The 25,201-nt window shown below is 49.8% G+C and overlaps 7 protein-coding genes across 7 annotated transcripts; 5 read left to right on the top strand and 2 right to left on the bottom strand.

Moving 5' to 3' along the window:
- Positions 1-495: 495 nt before the first annotated feature.
- BDV27DRAFT_150441 (putative THO complex component (Rlr1)) lies at positions 496-7,871 on the top strand (the record flags this gene model as incomplete). Its single annotated transcript, XM_032071225.1, has 2 exons — positions 496-5,402; positions 5,471-7,871. The coding sequence occupies 2 exons, from the start codon at positions 496-498 to the stop codon at positions 7,869-7,871; spliced, it is 7,308 nt and encodes a 2,435-aa protein (XP_031921527.1).
- Positions 7,872-9,032: 1,161 nt separating this feature from the next.
- BDV27DRAFT_169422 (flavin-containing monooxygenase) lies at positions 9,033-10,571 on the top strand (the record flags this gene model as incomplete). Its single annotated transcript, XM_032075031.1, has 2 exons — positions 9,033-9,201; positions 9,271-10,571. The coding sequence occupies 2 exons, from the start codon at positions 9,033-9,035 to the stop codon at positions 10,569-10,571; spliced, it is 1,470 nt and encodes a 489-aa protein (XP_031921526.1).
- Positions 10,572-11,034: 463 nt separating this feature from the next.
- On the bottom strand, positions 11,035-12,586 carry BDV27DRAFT_169421 (NAD(P)/FAD-dependent oxidoreductase; the record flags this gene model as incomplete). The annotated part of the gene is made up of 2 exons (XM_032075030.1): positions 11,035-11,940; positions 11,996-12,586. 2 exons carry the CDS (start codon positions 12,584-12,586, stop codon positions 11,035-11,037), a joined length of 1,497 nt encoding a protein of 498 aa, XP_031921525.1.
- A 554-nt stretch (positions 12,587-13,140) lies between these two features.
- BDV27DRAFT_169420 (saccharopine dehydrogenase family protein) lies at positions 13,141-14,502 on the top strand (the record flags this gene model as incomplete). Its single annotated transcript, XM_032075029.1, has 1 exon — positions 13,141-14,502. The coding sequence occupies one exon, from the start codon at positions 13,141-13,143 to the stop codon at positions 14,500-14,502; it is 1,362 nt and encodes a 453-aa protein (XP_031921524.1).
- A 481-nt stretch (positions 14,503-14,983) lies between these two features.
- On the bottom strand, positions 14,984-15,613 carry BDV27DRAFT_169419 (PaaI family thioesterase; the record flags this gene model as incomplete). The annotated part of the gene is made up of 1 exon (XM_032075028.1): positions 14,984-15,613. The coding sequence occupies one exon, from the start codon at positions 15,611-15,613 to the stop codon at positions 14,984-14,986; it is 630 nt and encodes a 209-aa protein (XP_031921523.1).
- A 606-nt stretch (positions 15,614-16,219) lies between these two features.
- On the top strand, positions 16,220-18,987 carry BDV27DRAFT_169417 (Zn(II)2Cys6 transcription factor domain-containing protein; the record flags this gene model as incomplete). Its single annotated transcript, XM_032075027.1, has 2 exons — positions 16,220-18,727; positions 18,778-18,987. The coding sequence occupies exons 1-2, from the start codon at positions 16,472-16,474 to the stop codon at positions 18,985-18,987; spliced, it is 2,466 nt and encodes an 821-aa protein (XP_031921522.1). The 5' UTR covers positions 16,220-16,471.
- A 1,855-nt stretch (positions 18,988-20,842) lies between these two features.
- On the top strand, positions 20,843-21,655 carry BDV27DRAFT_169415 (uncharacterized protein; the record flags this gene model as incomplete). Its single annotated transcript, XM_032075026.1, has 2 exons — positions 20,843-20,944; positions 21,002-21,655. The coding sequence occupies 2 exons, from the start codon at positions 20,843-20,845 to the stop codon at positions 21,653-21,655; spliced, it is 756 nt and encodes a 251-aa protein (XP_031921521.1).
- Positions 21,656-25,201: the final 3,546 nt, after the last annotated feature.

The following is a 25,201-nucleotide window of genomic DNA, read 5'->3' as shown; positions in this document are numbered from 1 at the left end:
CGCCCGGACAAGACGATCTTTGTCTGCTCGGTCGGTTGCTGCTTTGCCCCTTCGCCTTAATCCTCGAACACACCGTCGGAACCCTGGACCATTTTTTCTTTTTAAGCCTGAATAACTGGCATGAGGCTGGAGTGAAAAAACATTGAGCGGAGACCGCAAAAAGCTTAGCGCCGAGCGCGGGTAACACAAGCGACCCAAGCGCGACACTCGCGGTGCAATCCTCTTTATTATCGTCAATCACCGAGTCCATAACCCAAGATACCTTTGTCTCAGAACAGGGCAATCTTACTCTCGAGATTCCGTCACATGTCATTTCCACAGCAGGTTGTTCCATCCCCACTGCTTTTACCTTCCATGCCTAATTGCTCCAACCCTCATCTTAATTGTGGTACACGCTGACAAAGTCAAACCCAGGCTCCGCTCATGACTTGCGACCTGTCGGAAACATTCCGGTTCTCTGCCTGAGCAATCCAAGGTAGCTTTGATTAAGCTGTCATGGCTCCAGGTGGCGGAGGAAAAAGAAAAAGAGGCGAAAGAACTTGGTCTAGTGATTCAGTAAACGACGGCCAACGGCCCTCTCCTCACCGACCGAGTAACCTAAACATGGCGCAACATAACCTACCTCGCGATCACTCCGATACTCGCGGACGAGGGCGCCGGCAGAATAATCGAGGGGGAAGGAATAATCTTGGACGGAGACCTAGCAATGATAACCAGAACCAGGCTGGCGGTCGGAAGGATACTGCTATGTCGCCTCCAAACACAACGCCGGCGAAAGAAGCTCTGGATCAGAATCAGGCAAACGGCGCCTCCCCAGCGATGAATCAACCCCAACCTCCCCCATCACCTTCGCCGGCTCCTTCGCAATCACAGCCACACCCACCGCCCACACCGCAACCCCAGATATCGCATGTTCCTTCTGTCAAACTTGCAGCTCCACCTCCCCCATTCGATTATGAGTACGTGAGTGATACTGTGGTTGAGACATGGTCCTCTACGGGGAAACAAAAACTTGTTGAGGATGGACTACATGCAAAGAATGAGCAGGATATCGCAAAGTTGGCCGCGATATACCAGGAGGTGATTCGGGCCGCCTTTTACGGACGGCTGTCGCCGACGGATGCTGGAGCGGTAGTTAAAGATATCATAGGAGCAGATGTTGCTGCGGAAGATATCGATATGGTTAGTGAAGGACAGACGACAACCCTCCTTGATACCCGCTCTCTGTTCTTGGATACGTTATCTATCGTGACCGATTCCGACACAACGAACCCTGCCTTGAAGCCATTGGTATTTTCGACTGGAATCAACGCCGCTCTTATGCGCCTGCAGCTCGATACACCACTTCTCCAGTCTCTGGGCCTTGTCCGTGATACATTCGCCCGTATGGGAATTCGGAAGCAGACCAATCTGCTTTACCGACAGTCTAACTATAACCTATTGCGTGAAGAATCCGAGGGGTATTCAAAGCTTCTCACCGAGCTCTTCACAACCAGCAACAATGAACCTCCGTCGAGCGAAGTCGTTGAGGATACCTTCGAGAGGGTGAAGGCAATGATCGGCGCGTTCGATATGGATGTCGGTCGCGTACTTGACGTCACGTTAGATGTTTTCGCTGCCGTACTCGTTAAGCAATATCGATTCTTTGTGAAGCTATTAAGAGCTAGCTCATGGTGGCCCAAGGAGGATGCTTTCCGCGGTGTTGATGGCGATAACCGTGATTCCGGGCTTCCAAACTGGGCACTACCAGGCTCTGCGGGATGGGTAACGACAGACGAAGAACGAGCCGAGTTGATGCACACAAACCAACATCGAGATAGGGAATTTTGGAAGCGAGTCAAAGAGATTGGAATCCGGGCCTTCTTCGAGATTGGTCGTGAACCAGTATCTGGGGAGGAGCTGAAACGGATACTCCCTGAAAGCAATAGCCTCTCGGAAGAGGAGGCTGGAACACGTAAATGGATCGAGGAGACAGGGACATTGCCACCTAAGGGGAATCGAGTGGCGGCACAGCTTCTCGGATTCAAGCTTCGCTTCTACTCATCTCGTGCTCGCAGCAAGTCGGACATTCTTCCAGATAATCTTATCTATCTGGCGGCCCTGCTGATTAAGGTAGGATTCATTTCACTACGTGACTTGTACCCTCATCTTTGGAGACCTGATGATTCCATGGATCTTCTAAAGGAGGAAAAAATGAAAGAAAAAGCGGAAAGGGAGAGGGCGGCGCGGCCTGGTGGGGGTGTGAATGCGTTGATGATGGCTGGTGCTTTGTCGGATGATACCCTACCTACACCCACTCCTCGCATTCGGGAATCAGAGACACGATCAGCAACACCCGGGAAAGACCAGGAGGCGGAAAGGTCAACTCCAGCTAAGGCCGAGGAAGATGAGCTTCCTGAGCCGTCAGACCAAAAAGTGATGCTTCTAAAGAGCTTACTGGCAATTGGCGCTCTTCCCGAGTCCCTTTTCATACTCAGCAAATTTCCCTGGCTTATGGACGGCTACCCGGAACTTCCGGAGTTTATCCATCGTATTCTCCATCACTGTTTGAGCAAAGTGTACGCTTCGCTGCGCCCCCTACCATCCGCAGAGGAGCTTAGAGAGCAGAAGCAGATCCTGAGTTCAGACCAGTCCGGCATACCGAAGGGTCAGATCCGGTTAACCCAAGCACCTCCGAGGCGAGTGCTTCGATGGGCCCAACTTGACAAGGAGGACACGAATGATGGAACTGATTACAGATTCTACTGGGACGACTGGGCCGATAATGTCCCTCTGTGCCAGAACGTTGACGATGTCTTTGCCCTATGCTCATCATTCCTGAACCTTTCTGGACACAAAATTGGACAGGACGCCAGTTTACTGACAAAACTCGCAAGGATTGGAAAAGACAGTCTGACTAAAGATGATTCGCCTGACAACAGGGCCCGGTGGAAGGACCTCTGCAAACGCCTGTTGGTACCTGCCATTAGTTTGACCAAAGCAAACCCCGGTGTTGTCAACGAAGTATTCGATCTAGTCAGCTTCTTCCCCCGGGAAACTCGATACAACATGTATGCAGAGTGGTATTCTGGACAAACATCTCGCCTTCCGGATGTCAAGTCGGCGTTTGACCAAGCAAGGGCGGAAACGAAGGACGTACTCAAGAGGCTGAGTAAAACGAATATACGGCCGATGGCTCGTGCATTGGCTAAGATTGCGTATGCAAATCCCGGTATTGTTATCAATGTCGCCATCAGCCAAATTGAATCTTATGAAAATCTCATCGAAGTCGTCGTGGAGTGTGCACGCTACTTCACTAACCTCGGGTACGACATTTTGACATGGGCGTTGATCAATTCGCTTGGCCAGAAGGGTAGAAGCCGTGTTCAAGAGGGTGGATTACTGACCAGTCGCTGGCTGAATGCCCTGTCAACCTTTGCGGGCAGAACCTTCAAGCGGTACTCGGTAATGGATCCTACCCCCGTGCTGCAATATGTTGTTGAACAGCTTCGACACAACAATTCCACCGATCTTATTGTCCTAGAACAGATGATCAGTTCTATGGCAGGCATCATCACCGACACCAACTTTAACGACAACCAAATACAGGCCATGGCAGGTGGTGAAGTCCTTCAAGCCCAAACAATCTTACAGCTGTTGGACCGACGACACGAGTCGAAAACTACATCGAGACGGCTAATGAAGTCGTTGACCGTTTCCAAGCTTGCTGGTCAGTTGCTTATTGCAATTGCCCAGGAACGTTGGACCTGTATTTTCCAGGAGTCAGAGGGTTCCTCGGAACTTAAACTCCTGGGTAACGTATTTGACGAAATCCACCGAGTCCTAGCTCAGTATCTGGACCTTCTGCGGAGCAACATGTCAGTGGAGGAGTTCGATTCATTTGTCCCTGACCTTGCGTCACTGATTAGTGAGTTCGGAGTCCAGCCTGAAATAGCTTTTTGGATTCGACGACCGAGTGTGGCCAAGAAGATATTTGAGATTGAAAGAGCGACACCGGAAGAGGAAGCAGGGGTGGCCAAGAGTGGTGAGGGCGAGGAACAATCTCCGCCTAAAGATGAGGCGGACAAGATGGAAACGGATGAAGGAGAAGAGGCAGTTCAGGATGGCGGGCAGCTTACTGAGAATGCCATGGATGTTGACAAAGATCAGTCTGAAAAGCCTCCAGATACCGATGCTGTGAACAAAACGACAGAACAAGCCATCGCCACAGCTTCAGTTACTTCCGAATCACCTCTGAATCCTGTTATGCAAGACCTTCAAGACCAGGTAAAGTCAGCTCTGCCTTCTGAAACATGGGGTGTGGTTGGCCTGCATTTCTATGTCACCTTCTGGCAACTGTCTCTTTACGACGTTCACGTGCCTCAAAAAGCATATGAGGACGAAATAGACCGCCAGAAGAAGAAAGTTATTGCTATTGGTAACGACCGATCTGACATTAGCATGGCTGGCAGCCAGAGAAAGGAGCGGGAAAAGAAGCAGATAACTCAGCTTCAGGACCGCATACTGGAGGAGAACAAGGCCCATCTGAAGTCTTATGGCCAGACAAGGACGAAGCTGCAGAAGGAGAAGGATCGATGGTTCGCTGGTATGCGTGGGAAACACGATTCGCTGAATGTGGCCTTGCTAGAGCAGTGCTTCATGCCCCGATTGCTTTTGTCGCCTATTGACGCATTTTACTGCTTTAAACTCCTTAAATTCCTCCATACATCCGGAGCGCCTAACTTTCGGACTGTCGGTCTTCTAGACCAATTGTTCCGAGAGCAGAGACTTACCGCATTGATTTTCCAGTGCACTTCAAGAGAAGCTGATAACCTTGGCCGCTTCCTTAACGAGATCATCCGAGATCTTGGCCGCTGGCATGCTGACAAGGCCGTCTATGAGAAGGAAGCGTTCGGAACTAAGAAAGATCTTCCTGGATTTGCCATGCTTGTTGACCCGGAAGGCAAACCAACGACATTTTTGGAGTATGAGGACTTCCGCCGACTTTTGTACAAGTGGCACCGTCTTCTGGCCGCTGCCCTCAAAACTTGTCTGAATGGCGGCGAATACATGCACATTCGCAATGCCATCAGTGTCCTCAAGGGAGTTGTGCAAAACTTCCCTGCCGTGAACTGGATTGGCCGTGATATGTTAACCAGTGTAAACAATCTCAGTCAGAACGACGAGCGAGATGATGTGAAGATTCCCGCAGCCTCTCTGATTGGCGATCTCAACCGGCGCGAAAAGAAATGGATGCTTCCCCAGGCCTTTATGATAACTAGTCAACCCGCAGCAGGGAAGGGCAATCCCTCAAAGAGCGAAGCAGCTGAAAAGAACACAAATGGAAAATCTCTACCGTCACGGCCTCAATCGTCAACTCCCGGCTTGAACGCTTCCGCCGTGGAGTTCAAACCAACCACCGAGTAAGTCCATACAACCTAAAGGATAACTTTACAACCCTGACCCGCGTTTCTGACAATTCAAACCACAGACCTCACGCTACGTTCAAGACAGAACCTACAAAAACGGAAGTCGAGGATGGAGAGATTGAGGACGCTAAAATGACCGATGCTGCGTCGAAGAACACAACAGACGCAGATAAACTGGGCCAGAAGTCGTCTGAGAAAGCTGATACCACAGCCTCAACCACAGCTGAACCGACTGCTTCTCAGACGCAGCAGGCAGGCGGTACTGAATCAACAACTAATGACAAACCTGCTACTCCAGCGGTTGAGTCTCGAACCACTGGTCAGCCCGCCCCTGCTTCCCCAGCACCTGCTGCAGCACAAGCGCCTCCAAAGGGGCCTGAACCTGGCCGGCAAGCAAACATTCCTCGACGCCCTGACCCAGAACGAGCGCCGCCCAGCAACCAAAATGTACGCTCGCAGGCGCATACGCCTAATCGTCCTTACCGGGAGGATGGAAGGTTGCCACCACGACCGGACCTTCTAGACGACAGACGCGATAGGCATTCAGATTACCCTCGAGGCGGCCGCTATGGTGGTGAGCACGATTACAATAGATCGTTTGAACAACCTGTGAGTGATGGAAGAGGCTATGGTCGTCTCGATAGAGAATATCCTCTAAGGCCATCTATGGATGAGCCGTTCCGTGGTCCTCCTTACCGCGAGGGGCGCCTCCCAAGAGAACCGGAGTGGCCGGATCGCTCTGGACGTTTGCGCCCTTCGGATGCTCGAGACGCACCGCCTGGCGCACGCTCTGGTCCACCGACGCACCCTGATCGCGCAGAGATGATACACGATAATCCTGACCGGGAGGGCTATCGACGTGGGGATGCACTGCGACAAGACAAGGATGATAGGCGACCTTTGCCATCGAGAACATTGTCACCTCCAAGAGTGGAACTTCCAAACCGCCCGGAACGCTTCCCTGACGACCGCCGATCCGGTAACTTTGGACAAACACATTCTCGGCATGAGGATTTACCGACCGGACCTCGCAGCGAACGGGTGGGACGACCCTCCATGGAAGCTCACGAATCCAGAGACTCTGAGCTGAGCCACGGACGTTTGCGTCAGCCAGAGCCTTCGGCCGAAATCCCATCTGGACCCCGGATGAGAAACGCACCGGGAAGAGGTGGACGAGGCGGGCCTGGGCCATCTACCACCCCGAACGCACCTAATGAACGCCAACCGCCGACTGGGCCAGGTCGCCAGGGTATGCGTGGTGGTCCTGACCAGTCCGCACCCGCAGCCCCATCGTCACCTGGCCCTGAAAGGCTTGACACCACTGGAATCCATCCAGACCGGCTGAAGAACCTTCAACCGCAGCCTACGGAAGGGTCATTTGGAGGACCCATGCGCTCCAGCCATCCTTCATCTCCTGCATCCGTTGTTCCTCCATCGGGACCTCGTAGTGCGCTTGGACCACCGCAAGGGCCGTCGTCTCTTAACCGCGGACCACCCCAAGGCCCCGGTTACGGTGGTGAACGGGGTCGTGGTGATAAGCGGTTTGCTGGACTCAATAACATGCTGCAACAATCTGGAGGACCGGCGGAGCGTGCGGCCCCAGGCCCAACCATTCGTGGCCGAGGTGCCAACCGTCAGCCTGCTGGTATGAATGCTCCTCAGGCTCCTGATGAAGGCGGTCGGTTGGGACCACCACAGAATCGGCCTGACCTTATGGCCGTCCGACCCTCTGGTTCTTTCGCCGAGGATGATGGACAACCCCGGAATCGACCAGGTGGTGCTCGTGGGGAGCCAGTAGAGGAGTCTGGACCCGAGTCACGAAGGTCTGGGCGGTACTCGGGCCACGACCGAGATCGAGAAAGAGAGCACAACAGAGAACGGGACCGTGATCGTGACCGTGATAGGGATAGGGAACGTGATCGTCGGACCGGCGAGGAGGAGGGAGCGCGGAGTAGCAGCAGAAGAGAGGAGCACCGAGATCGAACGCGAGACTACGAACGTGAGCGCAGTCGTAGAAGTGATGCCGGCGCAGGTGGCACTCGGGAAGAACGGTACGAGTCCCGCGAAGCATCACGCCGAGGGGCCGGATCACGCGACGACAATCGTCGTCGACGTGACCGGGAGGATGCATCAGACGCCCAGAGTCAGGAACAGGAAGGGCGCCTTCGGCCTCCATCTTCGCTTGGCGGACACCCACCTCCGCCCCCTCCCCCGCCACCCCTCCCAGGTAACGCTGAAGAAGATCGACGCTGGGGCGGCGGCCGGGAACCGCGTGATAGAGACCGGGATCGGAACCGGGATCGTCAACGCGACAGAGACTATAACCGTGATGGCGGCAGCGGAGGAGGCTCCCATCGCAAGCGTGGAAGACCTGGGGGCGATGAAAGTGGACACGGCGATGGCGGTGGCCGAGGAGGCATGAGAATGGGGGGTGAGAGTAAACGGCCTCGACGAGGGGCGTGAAATTAGATTTCATGACATGATTCGGTTGATATTCTTTATTGTCTTTCTTTAACCCTGACACTTTTCCTTGTTTCTCTTTATATGACGCATCTATGCATTGTTGGACGGTGTTTAAATCTTTCTTGCATTGGGATAACCTTCTCGGCTCTCGTTTGGAGTCCACGTGTATTCTCTACATTTCTTTAGCGTCTTGGACGGATACCAGCTTAACGTATGTGGATAATGATACACTTTAATCCAGAATGTAAATGCACCACCGCGCTCTGGTCTTGAAATATAATCCCAGTAAGAAGGGATAGCTCTCTGAGACGTGGCACGCACTTGTCTTAGCTGGTACAGATGAAGCGAGAGATAAAGTGCGGTGTGTATCCTACGTCCAGCTGTTTGGTATACTATTTCCCCTATAGCTAGATTCTATCTACCTTTCCCTTCCGTGAGAGGTAAATCATGAATAAAAAAAGCCACAACTATTCCTGTTTACTACTGAATTGACTCCCTTACCTATTCAACGCAACATCAACTGTCATGGCTCAAAGCTGGTTGGTACTATATTCCAGCCAGGTACACACTCTTGCGTCCCCTACCTTGGCTTAAGAACCACTCTTGAGCTCTCACAGAGTCTAGAATAACGTTTTAAAAATAGTGATGATGCATATGAACAAATGAAACCATGTCAAGGTTGCAATACTAACGTATTTTAAGTGCAACACGATGATTAACAAGAATAGCGAAAGCGTTGTGACCAGTATAGCTCTATTTATAAGGTCCGAGCTATAAGGCCGATAGCCGGACGGCTTCCATATTGGAAAATATGGTTCCATGGTGTGGATACAGCAACACACGGCTCAGTAGCGGTTCCGACACCGACTCCAGTTCAGAAGACGAGTCGCAGATCTTGCGTAGCAGTTACACTTTAGCCAGGCATACAAGCCGCCACCCCCCGAACCATCGCATTCCGCGGATCCCGCGGCACCGAGGGAGAAGTTGATATCAACCTAGGGTTCACGGGCGTTGAAGTGGCAATGCGTATGATACAGCCGTACCCCTGGACAAGGCCAGCCGGGGACAAAACTATATCAGTCGCCGGGGGTTGATCTAATGCTGAAAATTACCATTACCTGAATTCAACGACGGCTAGAGTATACCCGCCTTCCCCTCAACATGTCTGAAGAAAACAACCGTCTCGACTACGATGTAATCATTATTGGTGCTGGTGTCTCTGGGATCAATTTTGCGTATAGGCTGCAGGAGAGCCATCCGGACTTGAGCTACTGTGTTCTTGAGGAACGACATGAAATCGGTGGAACGTGGAGTTTGTTTCAGTATCCAGGTAAGGTATGCTGGGGGCTGACGGGGTATTTGGTGGACTTTGATTGTGACTAAAGGGGATTAAATGCAGGAATACGGTCCGACTCCGATATGTTTACGTTTGGCTTTGCATGGCGTCCCTGGACTCAAAAGAACTCGATCGCGCACGGCTCGTTGATCCGTAGGTATCTCCAGGAGTCAGCGGAGCAGGAAGGAATCGACCAGAAAATCAAGTTCCGCCATCGGGTGGATAGGATGGATTGGTCCACTCGTAATAAGGCCTGGACGGTTCATGTCTCCAAAGACGGGGCGGCCACCGTGTCTCTACGCACCCGGTTCATAATGATGGGCACTGGGTACTATGACTATCATGAACCGCTGGCGACCGATATTCCTGGGACCAATCGATTCCAAGGAACAGTCATCCACCCGCAGTTTTGGCCATCCGACATCGATTATACCAACAAGGATATCGTCATTATCGGCTCCGGTGCGACGGCTATCACCCTGTTGCCGTCACTAGCGAAGGAAGCATCTAGTGTGACTATGTTACAGCGTTCCCCTAGCTATGTGCTGTCGTTTCCAAGTGAAGACGCTAACGAGAGACTGATTCGATGGATCTGCTCCGAGCGGTTAGCATCCAGCCTTATTCGACTCAAATGGATCATCGTGCCGCTCATATTGGTGACTTTTTGCCGTTGGTTCCCTAAACTCGCCAAGTGGTTATGTCTCGAAGTTACCCGCAGGGAGCTCCCCAAGGAGGTGCCATTGGATCCCCATTTCACGCCCAGGTACAATCCATGGGAACAACGGATGTGCTCATGTCCCGACGGTGACTTTTTTGAATGTCTCCGGAACGGAAGTGGCAGCGTGGTAACCGGGGTGATTGAAACAGTGACAGAGAGGGGCATCCAGCTGCAATCCGGCGCCGAATTGAATGCTGATATCATTATCACTGCTACCGGATTGAAAATGAACATCGCAGGAGGAATTCCCATCACGGTTGACGGAGTCCGGTTTTCGATTCCGGACCATTTTATGTGGAAATGTACGATGGTTGATGGGCTACCGAATATGGTGTTTGCTCTGGGATATGTCGATGCTAGCTGGACATTGGGTGCTGATGCAACTGCACAGCTGACCTGTCGGATATTGAAACAAATGAGGGAGGAAGGGTTGAGCATTGTGTCTCCGCGGTGTAGTGATGAAGAGCAAAGTGAGATGAAGGAGCTGCCGTTCCTTAATTTGAACGCTACGTATGTTAGGATGGGTGGTTCGGCTTTTCCGAAAGTTGGTGATCGGCCTCAGTGGGAACCTCGGTCGTACTATTGGAAGGACCTTATACGGGCTTGGTGGGGGGATATACAGACAGGCTTGGAATGGTCGAAATAAGTATGTATTTAGGGGTTAGAATTATATATATTGTCAAAATAGGGGAAATCACTTGTAGATTAGTATGGTCAGACCGAAAAAAACCATTTTTGGCATATTGTTATATGTATAGCTGGATAGGGGATGCAAACCGGGGGTATCTCATATATCCAAGTAAATGGTGAATGTTCTAAGAGCTAGGTACACATTTTGCCTCGTCAAAGCCAGAAAGGTGTAATTTAGACGGTCTTCTTGAACAATATCTTATTGTAATTCTTCGGAGATGCCAGCTGCCGTGCATTAAGTTACCGATATAAGCTTGGCTATGTAGCATGAAGGACTCTAAGATGATCAGCGAAAGCGGCGTTGGCAATTACACCTAAAGTCATACTATTCACAGAACTAAACCAGCGGTCATGATTCGATTCTCAATACAACTCCTTCAGATTGACACCTGCATGCCAAACCCATCTATCACCCTATATCACCTTGCAAAAAATGACGCCAGGGCTGCCTCTGGGCCCATGGACATTTCATCCCCCAGGCGCCTCTCAGTACTCAGGTAGACATCCGGGAGCCACTCTGGCTTTGGCTCTCCCAAGGCCATACGAGCGATAGCCTCACCACATAACCAACACTGTGACATGCCGTATCCATTGAAGCCAGCCGCAATCCACTCTCCCCCTTCAAGATTTCTACCGCTGATACTTGCCGGCACGCTCCCCACAATCGGGACTTGATCGGCCGTCATGCTGAGAATTCCAGACCAGATTCTATGAAGAGCAGTGGCGGAGGTCATTGTAGTCTTTGTGATGGGATTGGTCCACCCCTCCTTGAAGAGCCTCTTAGGGAGCAAGTCAATAAGGTTTTTCGCAGATTCAGCACTGATGAGAGAATCGTCTGAGGACAGAAAGTCGTCCAACCTCTGCAGGTCGCCTCCAACGAACAGGTCACCGGTTTCTGCATTTTGCTGCATCCAGAATAGACCTTGCTCGACTACGGTGGTGCTGGGGTCATACGATTGCTTGGAATGGAAGAGCCATGAGTTGGGGCGGTTTCCCCACTGGGGTCCTGGCTTCTGCGTTGTCATGGATAGTCGGCATGGGAAGATTGCTCCCCTGAGCTTGGGTAGAAAGTGGCCTGTAAAGCCACTGGTGCAGTGAAAGACTTTGGCGGCTCTGACTGTCCCTCTGGGAGTTGTCAATATGTAGGGGTATTCATTGTCAGCCTCATCAATTGTGACCGAGATTACTGGCGTGTGAGTCTCGATTGCGAAACGCTCTGTATAAAGTTGGAGAAGGCGCTGCAGAAGGTTCGTAACTAGCCTGTATGGCCAGAAAACGTGAGAATGAACGACCAGAGCACCACTAGACTTCTTGAGATGATACTCCTGTTGGAACAATCAGTATGTCGTTTTCAGCAAGTGGGTCCACTGAACGCATTACCTTCTCTGCTGTGTCCTTGTTGATAATTGTATATTTCCCCTTAGCCTCAGGAATAGCCTCTTCGTACATGCGAATAGACTCGACCACCTCGGCGAAACCTTCATCATCTTCGAAGCTAGCGACCGTCGTGACGTCTCTGATCTGGCTTACATTGTCGAGATTTTCAGCCTTGGCCATATCAACAATGCTTTCCAGTGTGTGGTCACAGAATAGGGCAATCTTTCTGGCAGCATCGGTGCCAAATGCCTCGGCATAACGTTTGAAGAACGGCGGAGCATGGCTCAGTAGAAAGCCCCCATTGCGACTGGTTGCCCCGGTAGTCAGAGACCGAGCTTCGAACATGGTGACCGTCTTATCGCGTGCTAGTCCATTCTCAAGGAGTGTCTTGGCAACACTGGTACCAGTGATACCAGAACCGATGATGGCAAAGTCAGTGCGCTGCGGCAAATCTTCAGATTGGGTAGTCGCGATAGGATGTGCCGGTTCTTGCCAGGCTGAAACAGTTGGAGCTGCGACTGGAATGCCAGGGTCCCGGATGATTTGGCCAGCTAACTTGGCCAGGAGCTCTTGTGGAATTTGGTTCGCCGCCATCTTGGGTTAGATTTGGTTGTGAAAACAGAATGGTTTGCGTTATAATGAATGATTCATCGTGAATCCAAACTAAGGGGCAATGCCTTGCTTTTATGCTCTCAACGCATGAGCTCTTCAGAGTTATGTGGTAACTTGTTGCCTCCAACTTTCAGTATGGGTGAAGGTTAATGTAACTCCGAGCATTCGATCGCCTGTCTAAACCCTAACACCCCATCAGGAACCCGCGGATCCGAATCTTGTCTCTCCCCGCGTGGCCAACTTCACTCATTCCTCTCGCCGATCCGTTATGATCCGCCGGGTCTTTGGCATATGGATGGCTTGGAACCGCGGGTGTGTTTTCAAAGTCTTTTCAGATCAGGTACAACCCGACTTCGGGGCATAATCAGGTTCAGTAACCCAGATGTGGATCTACCACCTCCCTAAGTGAAGTATAAAGATTAAGGTAAAAGCCAGTCTCTACTATTCAGCTACTAAGACAATATTGCTGGTAATTCATCTTGTACTTTTCTTTGAATGTAAAGCGTCTGCCCGATTTGACTTACTCCCATTACAATATGCAGATTAGTTCTACCGGCTCAAAGCCAGTCATCTTTATTGGTGCCGCAGACGCAATATGCGGAGAAGCTATCAGGACTTTTGTGCAAGCAAGCGACGTACCTGTCATTCTCGCAGACTCCGACGAAGATGCACTCCGTGGAGTTGTTACCAAGCTACCCGGTAAAAATATCACCATACGAAAGGTGAACCTCTTCGATCCGGATGAGTTACGAAGCACTATCGCCGGAGCTGCGCTCGTAATTCAAGGAGCGCAACCATACTATCGAACCTCAACACCAGTACTCACAGCTTGTATCGACGCAAAGGTACCCTACCTGGACTATTCTGATGACGTGCACAGCACACAAGCGTCACTCGATTTGCATGAAAAGGCAAAGAGGGAGGGCGTCCCTTGCTACACCAATTGTGGTTCATCTCCGGGAATGACCAATCTTATCGCCCTTGATATCGCCAAAGAACTTGATACCGTCGAGAGTCTTGATATTTGTTGGCTCGTCAGCGAAGAGGGAGGTCAATTAGGTAGAGAGGTCCTGGAGCACCTGATGCATATCACAGGTGGACCTTGTTTAACCTGGGCCGACGGGAAAGCAGCAGTCCATGAGAACTGGGTCGAGACAGCTTATGCCCCCGTTATTACTGGCTCTAATGATCTTTTCCATGAGAGTGTCCATCCCGAGCCGATTACCTTGCCGCGCCGACTCCCAAATATTATTCGGATTCGAACCATGGGTGCTCTTAGCCCTGCACCATTCAACGGCTTTGCACGAGGTCTGGGTGCCGCAGTCCACTCTGGGGCTCTTTCTATGGATGCAGCCGTCGACTTCCTCGAGGGTATGCAGACAAAGCCCTCTGCTAGCTGGAGTGAGACCATCGGTGCCATGACCTCTCAATTCCGGGGCGGTGACATTACACTCAACCAGCTATACCAATTAGCTTCCCACGGTATTGCGTCCCTCAAGCCATGGAACCTTGCCTTATGGGGCATGATCAACCAGGTGCGTAAAGGAGAATGCACCTCGGGCGAGGTTCTAAGCTTTTTGGTCGATTCCGCACGGGGCAAGCAAGCGCCACGTCGATCGGGTATTCTCGTTCGTGGCGTTGGCACCCGCAATGGACATCCAGCTGTCGTCATTAGGCGTACACCTGCTGCTAGAAAGGACTCGTTCATGGGAGAGAGCATGGCGACTTCGATTGGGGCATCTTGTGCTGCTTTTGCTTTGATGGTGCTGGATCTGGGGTCACAGAAGCGGCCTGGAGTTCAATGCCCAGAGGACTGGGCTGAGCTGGAGACATTTATCAAGTCCATGGAGAGGCTTGGCTGCCCTCAGGATCAGATTCTTCAGTCGGTTGAGGGGTAGTTTGTTGGCGACCGGGTTGTAGACTTGGAATATTTTTGGTAGGCTTGAGGATCATGGTGGTGAATATAGCAAAACTAGTATCCGCCAAAGTCAGGAATACGGATTATTATTATTATTATTCTTCTTCTTCTTCTTCTTTGAAGCTCATAAAGCCTCTTTTTTTTATTGTACGTAAACAGTAATGCGTTTCACGTCTGGATGTATGCTCTCCTCATGTCATATTGTCATATTAAAACACGTCTATGATGAATGTTCAAATACCTGGATCTGAAAATCCTTTTTTTTTTTTCTTTTCTTTTCTTTTCTCTTTGAGAAGTGATCAAGATAGTATCAATTACGACAGATAAAGATTAAGCCGGGTCCAAGGAAAACAAGATAAATAACAATGCCTGATACCGCTAGAACTTGAGGGGCAGGCAGATGAGTTACTATTTCTCAAGTAGAAACCCAACGTAAACAAGAAAATGGTTAAAAGTCTCCCTTATAATGCTGCAGCAGGTCTCGAGCTAATATACAAGGTCTTAGCCTCTACCTTTACCACGCCATCCTGATCAAGAACCTGCGCTTCCAAGAACCACTTTCTGCCCTGCCTCTTCGTGACCCATGTTTTGATCATAGCGACGCTCGGTGCATGTACAGGGGAGCGATACGAAATCTCAAGACCAGCGGTATACAACCGCGTATCACCTTTCGAAACTATCTCGGTGGCTTCGGCACACAAGCCTAGCGCTTCGTCAAGCAGGGCAGCCAAGACTCCACCGTGGACCGTATCTTGGAATCCACACAAGTCGGGGCCCAGAGAAATGAAAACCACGAAATCTGGCTTTGCATCGTCACGTTGATCTGGGATTTGATTTGACTTCAAATCCGGTATGCGATTCAGGGCCAGCAAGTATGGGACTGTATCGGCGGTGTTGATCACTTTACTGAAGAACTTATTGGAGGTGTCTTTTGTCTCATATCGGGTGAAGAATGGGACTGGCTCGTAGAGTGGGCTGTTTAGATAGGGTGAAGCAAATGGGAGGGAGGAGAAATATTCAATGTCCTGTGGGGAGATTTCCAAGTTCGGTTCGAAGAATGCATGTCGTTTGGAAGATAGACGGTCCGACATAATCTTTGTTTGTGGGTTGGGATGCGTTGATAACCTCAAAAGCAAATGTGAGAGATCTTTGATGCCACACAGTATCAAGGATCGGTCTGAAATATTATGAGCCTCGGGGTGAACACTCAAATGTTCAAATGGTGAGGGAGCCTCGATATTAGCCTCGGTGTCCGCGGCTGCCGAAAGAGAAGCGTACCTGGAACTCGCCATTCGCTACGGAGATACTGGTGGAGTATGAGTCGATGGGGAGCGGAAGCGGAGCCGCGGTTCCTCTTAATGATCGACGTCAACCTGGTAACTCTAAAAGTATCAGGTCTTTGCCGTCGCCTGGGGCAGTTCAACGACATGTGGAGCCAGAGACGATGCCAAACTCGTACGCACGTCAGAGGGATAGAGGATATACAAAGCCTACAAAGCCCCGAAAGTTGACGTACTAATGGGTTGTATCCGGCCATTGACTGTTAGCATAGCCAGTGATCCACGGTGCGAAAAGAATCCCATTCTCATATCATCTGGCCTCATCTTCAAGGAAATATCTAAAACGCCACTCTCCCATGAGGTCTGCATGTACCAGCGTCACTTGCCTGATACACCGGAATGCTGTCGCTGGGACATGAGTTCTAATCTCCTTTCTACCCCGTACCCCAAACTATACTATCGTATCCTAAACTCAATCAATGGTGGAGTTGGTCGGGACCCGCGGACCCCCCCGCGGACCTTTCCCCAGGTTCTCCTGTCGGGTATCAATCGACCTCCGCATTCTCCCCCGGAAATATATTCGAAGAAAAATGAGCGGATCCCAGGATATCTCACTGCCGATAGTCCCGTTATGTAATTCGGTTCCCTCGGAATCGCAACAGCAAGAAAATGACATTCTCTTCACCAGACAATTGCCTGCAGTTTCCGCAACTATCGCATGACCCAAACCATGAATGCGAGATAATTCCGATCAATGAGCTTCAGTTTTCGCTGCCACTATGGTTGACTCCCCCCGGTTCAGAGCTGGGCCTATCCGTGAGCTCTGTCGCCCATGAGGGTGAAAAGGAACAGCTACCGCGATGGATTCAGACAGAGCTGGGCCGGTTAGAGAGCCTGGAGGGTTCTTACCAGAACCAGGGACCCTGTACTAACAGTGTCACCAATTCATACTCACATTATCAAAATACCGATCGAACCTGTTCAGCACCCGCCGTCAATATTCAACAGGGGCTTGATCCAGTCTCCACACCACAAAAGCAAAGCTCAGGGCGGCGGATACGTCGACAGAACCACTCGTGTGATCCCTGTCGTCTGGCAAAACGGGGATGCGATCTACCAAGGGGGGTAGCAATCTGTGGTGACAAACCCACAGTTGCGTGTACCATGTGCTCTCTCCGTAGTATGGAATGTACGGTGGCCTGGTTAGCTAGCCGGAAACCCTCCCACCATGTCCAGAGGCGGACAGAAAGTTCCCCTCGATCTCCCGTGGGCAACGAGGCCCCCAATCCCCAATTAAAGCCAGTCGAGGATGTGTCCCAGATGCAGGGTTTACCGTTGATACCCCGGGCCGAATGGGACCAAGCGAAGCAGCTGGAGGCACGAGAGAGGTGCTTGCAGCACTTGTATTTATACATCGATGTCGTTGATATGCAGATCACAACATGCCTTTCCGAGAGATGCATGCCTCCTTGCTATTCTCTAGGGATTGACGCTCTGATTCCACTGGGCGACAGTGGTGATGTATCACCGTACCTGGAGCGCGCCCGATGGAATATCGATCACTCGTGGCACATGAACCTGACATCGTGGAACTCAACATCTGCGACACCAAATCTTTATCTCGCTGTGTCGCTTCTGGACGCACTCTTTCAGCACCCGAGGCAGAGCCCTACATCTAGCAATATGCGAGATGAAGCTATTGATGAAACGTACAAATGGGTTGCTATTGCAATAGCCACCCAATTCATAGTGCACGAAAGCAACTGTACGGAAACTGCCAAGTCCCATGCACTCGCTAGAGACATTGCTTATGCTACATGGCAAAAGGCTAGAGAGATGCTCTTCAAGAACATCGGAGCCACTGGGTCCTTTCGCCTGGCACTCTCTCTTCTTCTTTTTAGCGGAATCTTGCCACCGACGGGGCTAGAGCAGAGCGAAACGTGTGCAGAGGATGTCGCTTACGCGCATCGTGAGGGGGCTCGGCGTATTCGAGCACTCTGTTCTAATGCGCGTGTCTATCTCCAGGAAAATCGCGGGAAAGGGAGCCCCTCTTTCTCGTCCTTAAGAACGGTAGGCGCCAGCACTGAGAGACGAAAGTCACATATCGTCCAAGAATTCTCGCCCGAGGCTCGGCAATACATCCTAGAAGTGGTTGGCGCCATTGAGTGGTTCTTCTGGATGTCTCACTCCGCCTCCATCGCCATGTCTCGTGAGCAAACGGACCCGACAAATCTCGGCCTTCAATACGCGAGTATTAACAAATTAGCCTTGCAGGGACCGGCACAGCCCAGCAATCTAGACGAAACGAAGACCAGGAGGCAGGAGCAAGAAATTGAGAATTCTATTCTTGCTCGCGCTCGGCCTAAACAGCACAATGTAACTGCGCTGTGGTCGCAGAGCGTATCGTGCGATATTGTGGATCGCGCTGTCACTAATGCAGGCTCCCTTGCTGTGCTGCTGTGGCGGTCACTAGCTCTGCTGACACTAGCATCGCAGGATCTGTTGGCAGGTACGGGAAATTATGAAGACTTTCTGCGCCACTACACTGCGATAACCACGCTTATCGACTCGTGGCGAGAAGCCTTTGGTTCAATCACCCCTACAACTATTGAGAGCTTACAAGCGTCCCTAGCGAATGTCCAACGCAGGGTTCTCTTCTGCGCCACCGATGGCGACTTGGCGATTCTCCTGTTCGATGAGCTTATCCGCGAACTGGAGGCGACCCTTGTGGAATCATTGTCAGTCGAAGACAGCCTCTACACGACTCTCCGGTCGACGAGTGCGTATCGTCAAGAAGAGAGACTCGCCAGCGCCATGAATATATCCTATCTAGCTTCACTGAGTATCGGAGTGCCGAGCCCCGGATTTCAGGGGGCCAATGGTTTGAAGGCAAATGTACAGGACATTGCTGCGCATCCGGTGAGGGTGACCATTTTGTGACCATAGTACCCCTGAAGGCTGACCGGACTGCACAGCGACCGGCCCTTGTTGTCAAGGCTTATACACTGACTGCCAAAATACTTGCGGACGAGATCCAGCGATTGATGACTAGGATGGAGACAAGAAACGTGTACACACTGACAACCGGCCTGAACAACTGCCTACAAGGGTTGCAGGCGCTGGAAAAGACCCTTGTGATGTTTCCGAATAGAGGCGATGATGGCACAAAAGCACCCTTAGAGTAGGTCTTTTTTGTGCGCATTTCTATGTTCCGAAGGGGCTCACGGGAAGCGTTATGACAAGCTACAACTATGTAAGCGAGTACATAGCAAACTGATCAATGGTCATGACACATTCGTAAAATAGCAATCTGTGTGGGATAGTGAATTCTCAGCCCAGCAGTTGAATATATTATAAACCTCTCAGTCAAAAGTATTGCAACACCTGACTTTTGACCAAAGATTTGTCGGAGAAACGAATCCCAATCGTGCACGGAGATAGCTGAAAGCCCAGCAGCGGTTGATATAATTACCTGGCCCGCTTAAACTCATTCGGCTTAATTGTCGTGCTAGAACCCCTCCAAATTATACTTGAACAGTCTTGAAAGCGCTGCTTCGAGAGGCCAAGGATCAATGAATGTTTCGATCTCCTTTTCCCATTCTCTTGCCCAGAGAGAATCCGCAAAGAACGTAGCATACTCCCAATCTAGGATATCCGTTACCTTAAATTGTCTATCGGTGTGGCCATCGTTTTGCGGAAGCTCTTGGATCATGATGTTTTGCTTTATCGCCTGCGGCCTGCCCAGTGAATAGATCCGACGCTGTATTATATTCAGATGCAACTCAGTAGCATCTAACTCTTGGCGATCTGTCAAAGATCAGCATCTGGACATGTGGCCAGGCAAAATTACTGTTACTGTAGTCGAATATACCCCCGTAAATGTGATACAAAAAGGGACGGCAGTGAACCTATCCTACAACCTAGATGGCCGAACCTCTCTGGAAAAAGCTATAGTCCTGGCAGGTATGATGGATCTATGCTATCTATCTCCCTTGGCATTGGGCATCTGTTCCATCGGAAACTATAGAGTAGACCGTCAACACACCTGAAAGGCAGGATGTTGGGCTAAGCTTACAGCCAAAGTCGATGACAGGGGTGTTACCTTTGGCGCACAGGCCGGAGTTTGGAGGTCCGTTAGGCTTTTACTAGCGGTTGCAATTTGTCTTGTTAATATTCTATTTCAATGGCTTGAAGAAAGATGAACAGAGGAGATGGGAATATGAATACCATCCTACAGGTTACCTATCGTTTGGGCGTGTCCTGTAGGTATGCAACTTTTGTCGGCGCGAGAGGATTTGTTATCACAGTCCACAGACAAAATATACACTCAAATATTGGGGGTTTTTTTTTGCATTTCCCCTCACAGAGGACACTGAGCTGCAACATATTAAACAATCTAATCTTGTGCGTCTACCCAGAAAACGTCCAATCTGTTTCCAACCAACCAGGTAGAACATACCTCACACTTACCCTCCATCTCTCTACCCCCACACGCGATTAACAGGATGCAAAAGCACCGGCCCGAGATTAATTAGCATTTCTTGCATAAATCCATGACCACCGGAAATTTACCGGACCTTGTCGTCCACTCCGCCCTCACGCCAAGATCGCTTAGATGTCAAGCGCCCGAGAGCCGACTCTATCGATCACGGAGTATATATGACTCTTGGCACGTACTAACCTTCATCGAGCTATGATCTTCACTATCGACAGCCCTGAAGAGCGTTAATCTTGTATTCGCGCCGTTCCGGCATAGTCCGGTCTCCACCACATCCAGGGCAGGTTGTTTCGTCAGGAACAGATCGGACTGGGATTAAATGTCCGTCCCCTGCTCGGGCATGTTTCGAGTCAGGTGGAGATGGTCCAACAAGGATGTCGATCCTATTTTGAGTCATTGTATATAAAGGAGGATAAAATCAGGATGAAAGGGTGTTTGTTGAAGACATTAAACGCATGAGAATCACGACTTGTTCCCAAGGACTGAATACCACCTCTTTAATTTTCTTTGCATCGAACCGCTCCAACGAGTCTTTATCAAAAATGAAGGCCACCACCGCATTACTCTCCCTGGGTTTAGCTACCTCCGTAGCAGGCCATGGCTACATGTACATTCCTTCTAGCCGAACCCGTCTCGGCAACGAGGTATTTGCCCTTCTTCCTATTCCCAACGTACAGCAAAAACTCAACTAACGACCCCAGGCCGGTGTTGACTCCTGCCCTGAGTGTGCGATTCTCGAGCCTGTCGAGTCCTGGCCGGACCTCGATGCGGCACCAGTTGGCCGTAGCGGACCCTGTGGTTACAACGCCCGTGACAGTATCGACTACAACCAACCTACCACTAACTGGGGCTCCGAGGCTGTGCAAAGCTACACTGCTGGCGAAGAGATTGAAGTCCAATGGTGTGTCGACCACAACGGTGACCACGGCGGCATGTTCACCTACCGAATCTGCCAAGACCAGAGTATTGTCGACAAGTTCCTCGACCCGAATTACCTGCCCACTGAAGACGAGAAGCAGGCTGCTGAGGATTGCTTTGACGCAGGTCTGCTGCCCTGCACAGATGTCAATGGCCAGGAGTGCGGGTACAGCGCGGATTGCTCCGAGGGACAGGCCTGCTGGCGTAATGATTGGTTTACGTGCAATGGCTTCGAGGCTTCTGACCGGCCTAAGTGCCAGGGTGTTGATAATGCGGAGTTGAACTCTTGCTACACCAGTATTGCAGGTGGCTACACGGTGACCAAGAAGGTCAAGCTGCCGGAGTACACTTCCAACCACACCTTGATTTCGTTCAAGTGGAACTCCTTCCAGACTGGCCAGATTTACCTCTCTTGTGCCGATATTGCCATCCAGTGAGCGTGTCATCTTTTGTGAGCATGGCTGCATGATATCCGTTCACTATGGTCTGTGATGATTGTTCAATTGTGTATTCACGACAATGGTTCCAATATAGCCACATATGTACTAGCTGTGAATTTATACTGTGTGTTCACTGCTTGCAATGCACAGGCTGAGGTAGACATTCAATATGATTCTTATTCATGATGAATCTTTTTCACTACAATTCTCTACGACATTCTTCTCTATATAATGGTCTATCCAGGGAGACTACTATTACTACTTTTTCATCCTCAAGATACCAGCCAGTGTCGGTAAAAAGAAAGCAAAAACATTAATTAAGGAGGCTCTACCAGACCTCAAATTGGCCCTGATACCATCATCTCTTCTACTTTGCATGACATACACTTCATCGGCGTCCTCTCACACTGTGACAACTTACTTTGAGAGAGACACACGGAACCTTTTAAAAAAGCTCGCATCTTGTCACATGTCATCAAGTCACATGTCGAGCATATCTTTAGATAGTCAGATAGAACTGAACCATGAGAATGACAACAACCTTATGACGATAAAAAGCCTCATCCAGCAGATTGAGTAATGGATACCGTTACACATCTCGAGCAATATGGACAATTACGCACATTCAAACATCGACGTAATGCACCAGCTGCTAGAATTACTAATGAACATGTTACATATCAGGGATGAGACACCCGTCCAAGGCTAGTTTGTAAACAATGGGGGCCATTTGCTCCACAGCCAATGTGGATATGAGATTCGCGGACTATAAGTCCAGAGACGACAAGAGCATGACAGGCAAAGTTCCAGATATTGGGCTAATGACAACTTCCGGAAGCATGCGCATTGTCGCATAGGGGAAATGAATACGTCATGGGTTATGGCTCATGCATGGTCTCGAAGATGCTACCCTACCGCAAACTGAGGCTCATCTGCGGCACATACTAGGTAGGCTGGGTGTAAGTATGCTACATTAAATGAAGTTTACTAATTAGAATCGAAGGCCAGATCGCGGGCTATATGAAGAGATCGGATCGGAAATAATTTATCTCGACGTACGCAGAAACGATATTTCTAAAGCAGGATTTCAAACGGCGCTCGTGGACATTGTTCCACAGTGATCTTATCAATCACTCAATAGAGGCACAGCCGGAATAAGGGCTAGGTTTTGAGAACAAAGTTTTGCTGAAAGAATATTTTTGGTATCTGATCTGGTGTGCCCTGGAAGACGACATTGCAGGAAACTCCCTGCTTCTGCGGGGATGGATACTACTCCTTCATAGGTCAACATTGGCACGGCTCTATCATTTCTTGATTCATCGATACTCCGGCAAGTCATTGCAATGTTGGAGAATAATGAATCCTTTATTTTGATAGTATTATATCCAATGTTTCCTCCAACTGCTCCTGTTCTCCCACTGTCACTCCTCCTGCAATCGATTTTGGTGCTACTGAAAGGTATGGGTCGCGCTCACTGACACCCATCATCTACCCAACAATTAAAGAGACAATATAGAAGGAAACAAAACAAGTCTTCAATTACTGGCAAAGAAAAGCCACAGTAGCGACTGAACAGGCAATGAAAGATAGGAACGCTGACATCACTTCTTTCAAGAAACAATCACAGGAAGTATGCAGAACTTTGGAGGGCAAACAAGTACAGACCGATACATAGGAAGAATACTGTTATGAAAGAAAAGGAAGCGGAAGAAACAGGAAGGAGCAGGGCATAACGGGGGATGTAAAAAGTCCATATTATTTCTCTTAGTTCAATGCAACAGCAATCTCTATTCCATTCGATTCAATCCTTTCAGTCACATATACACACATATACATACGTATATCCAGTGAAACGGTCATTTCGACCACAACACCCAACAAGAAAAGGTCAGCCTGTTCCCTGTATCGTCGACTCTATTTCAGGAAGCGTCGGAAGAGCCAGTATTCAATACACTACGAAGGGCTGACAGAACCTACAAAGAATACAACCGGATCAGACATTGGGCGTCGTACAGAAAAATGAAACAATTGTCCTCCAGGCAAATCTAAACATCGGAAGAACAGGATCAAAAGGAAAAGTTCATACAACGTATGGCAAGAGATCAGGGGGCGGCACTTCGAGGAAAGTTGACGACTGCTAATACCGATGTGGCGGATAGGGTCTAAAACACTGGCAGCGCAAAGTCAGGGGAATCAGTATATGCGACAGCGGATAACCTCAGCGCTGAGTAAACCGACTTGATTGAGACGTCGACAAAGAATGCAACCGATTCCCATAAAGGCTACAGTGCCTAGTGGACTGAGAAGAGCCGTATTTTCTCTCTGGAACGATCTAAAATCAACTCTTGCCTTCTTCATACTGTCTCCTTCCTTAAACCCTCGCTTGTTAACCTGCCTTCACTAATTGCTGCTCACCTAGTGCTCAATCCGTTGTTGTTCGTCAAAGATTTGTCAATGTTCTTATGGAGTCTTGCGTGCCTCTTCCTTCTAGAGACGTTTCTGATTGAGCATTTGCCCTCGGCCTAGCACTTGCTTTCATTCTTAAATCATGAAGCGTAATCCCTTCTGGTCTTGCCATTCGTTGCGCATCTTTTATAATTGTGTTTAGAAGCGGCTTTGACCTCTTATCTATCAACGCACAACTAGATTGCAAAGGGCTTATGCGTTTCTGATTGTAATATGCAAATCATGAGGGCATTGGATTTCTTCCGGCGGAAAAGCTGTTGTACTTTGACGATTCCTTTTCTGCTCCTTTGATGGTCAAATGGCCGCTGATCGGCAGCGGTAGAGCATCAATGGCAGAAGCAAAAGTGTGGAGCATGTTCCTTGTAACTCGACGTATGAAAAATGGTAAAGGTAATGTGAGTCTAGTTCACAATGTAGCTCGAGCCAACTCCTATACGTAATATTGCTAGAAAAGACCAGTTACCTGCAGCGAAAGACATTAACACGAGGGTGCCTGTCAGAGCAAAGATCGACCGAAAAGGACTGGTATCTCTTTCCTACAGACCCTGGCGTTACAATGATGTCGTGGCAGTGCTGGTTCTTGTCTTTCTTTCTTCCTCTAGGAAACATTATCCGAAAGGTCGATATTATCTAGGGTCACTTTCTTCACAACATCCAAAACAGAAAATAAAAGAAGACCAAAAACATGAAGTGACAAAAGGGCAAAGAAAAAAAAGAGCCAGCATGGCAAAGACTACCAAGTTAAAGGGTTCCCATGACCACCATGTGATTCAAGGAATTCTTAACAAGAACAACAGAATAGATAGAATATAATACTTATGTCGTTGCCAAATTAAGCGATCCATCGAGCCCATATTTTCCGGAAAGGGAAGTTTACCCAGCAGTTTAGTGACTAATCAGCAACATAAGCGGAGAACTGGTTGGGTTACTCATTGTAGGAAAAGGATAGTGTAGGCACGACGGTCCGATTTTCCGCGGCGGCTAAACTTCGGCTGATTGCCCGTTCCCTTTTCATCGCTCCGTGATGGGCAATACTTTGGCAATGAATCATTAATCGCTACGTGTTTCGGGTCCACG

The sequence above is a fragment of the Aspergillus caelatus genome (genome assembly GCF_009193585.1).
Source record: "Aspergillus caelatus strain CBS 763.97 unplaced genomic scaffold BDV27scaffold_333, whole genome shotgun sequence".
Taxonomy (NCBI): Eukaryota; Fungi; Ascomycota; class Eurotiomycetes; order Eurotiales; family Aspergillaceae; genus Aspergillus; species Aspergillus caelatus.
This window is presented reverse-complemented; position numbering and strand designations above follow the sequence as displayed.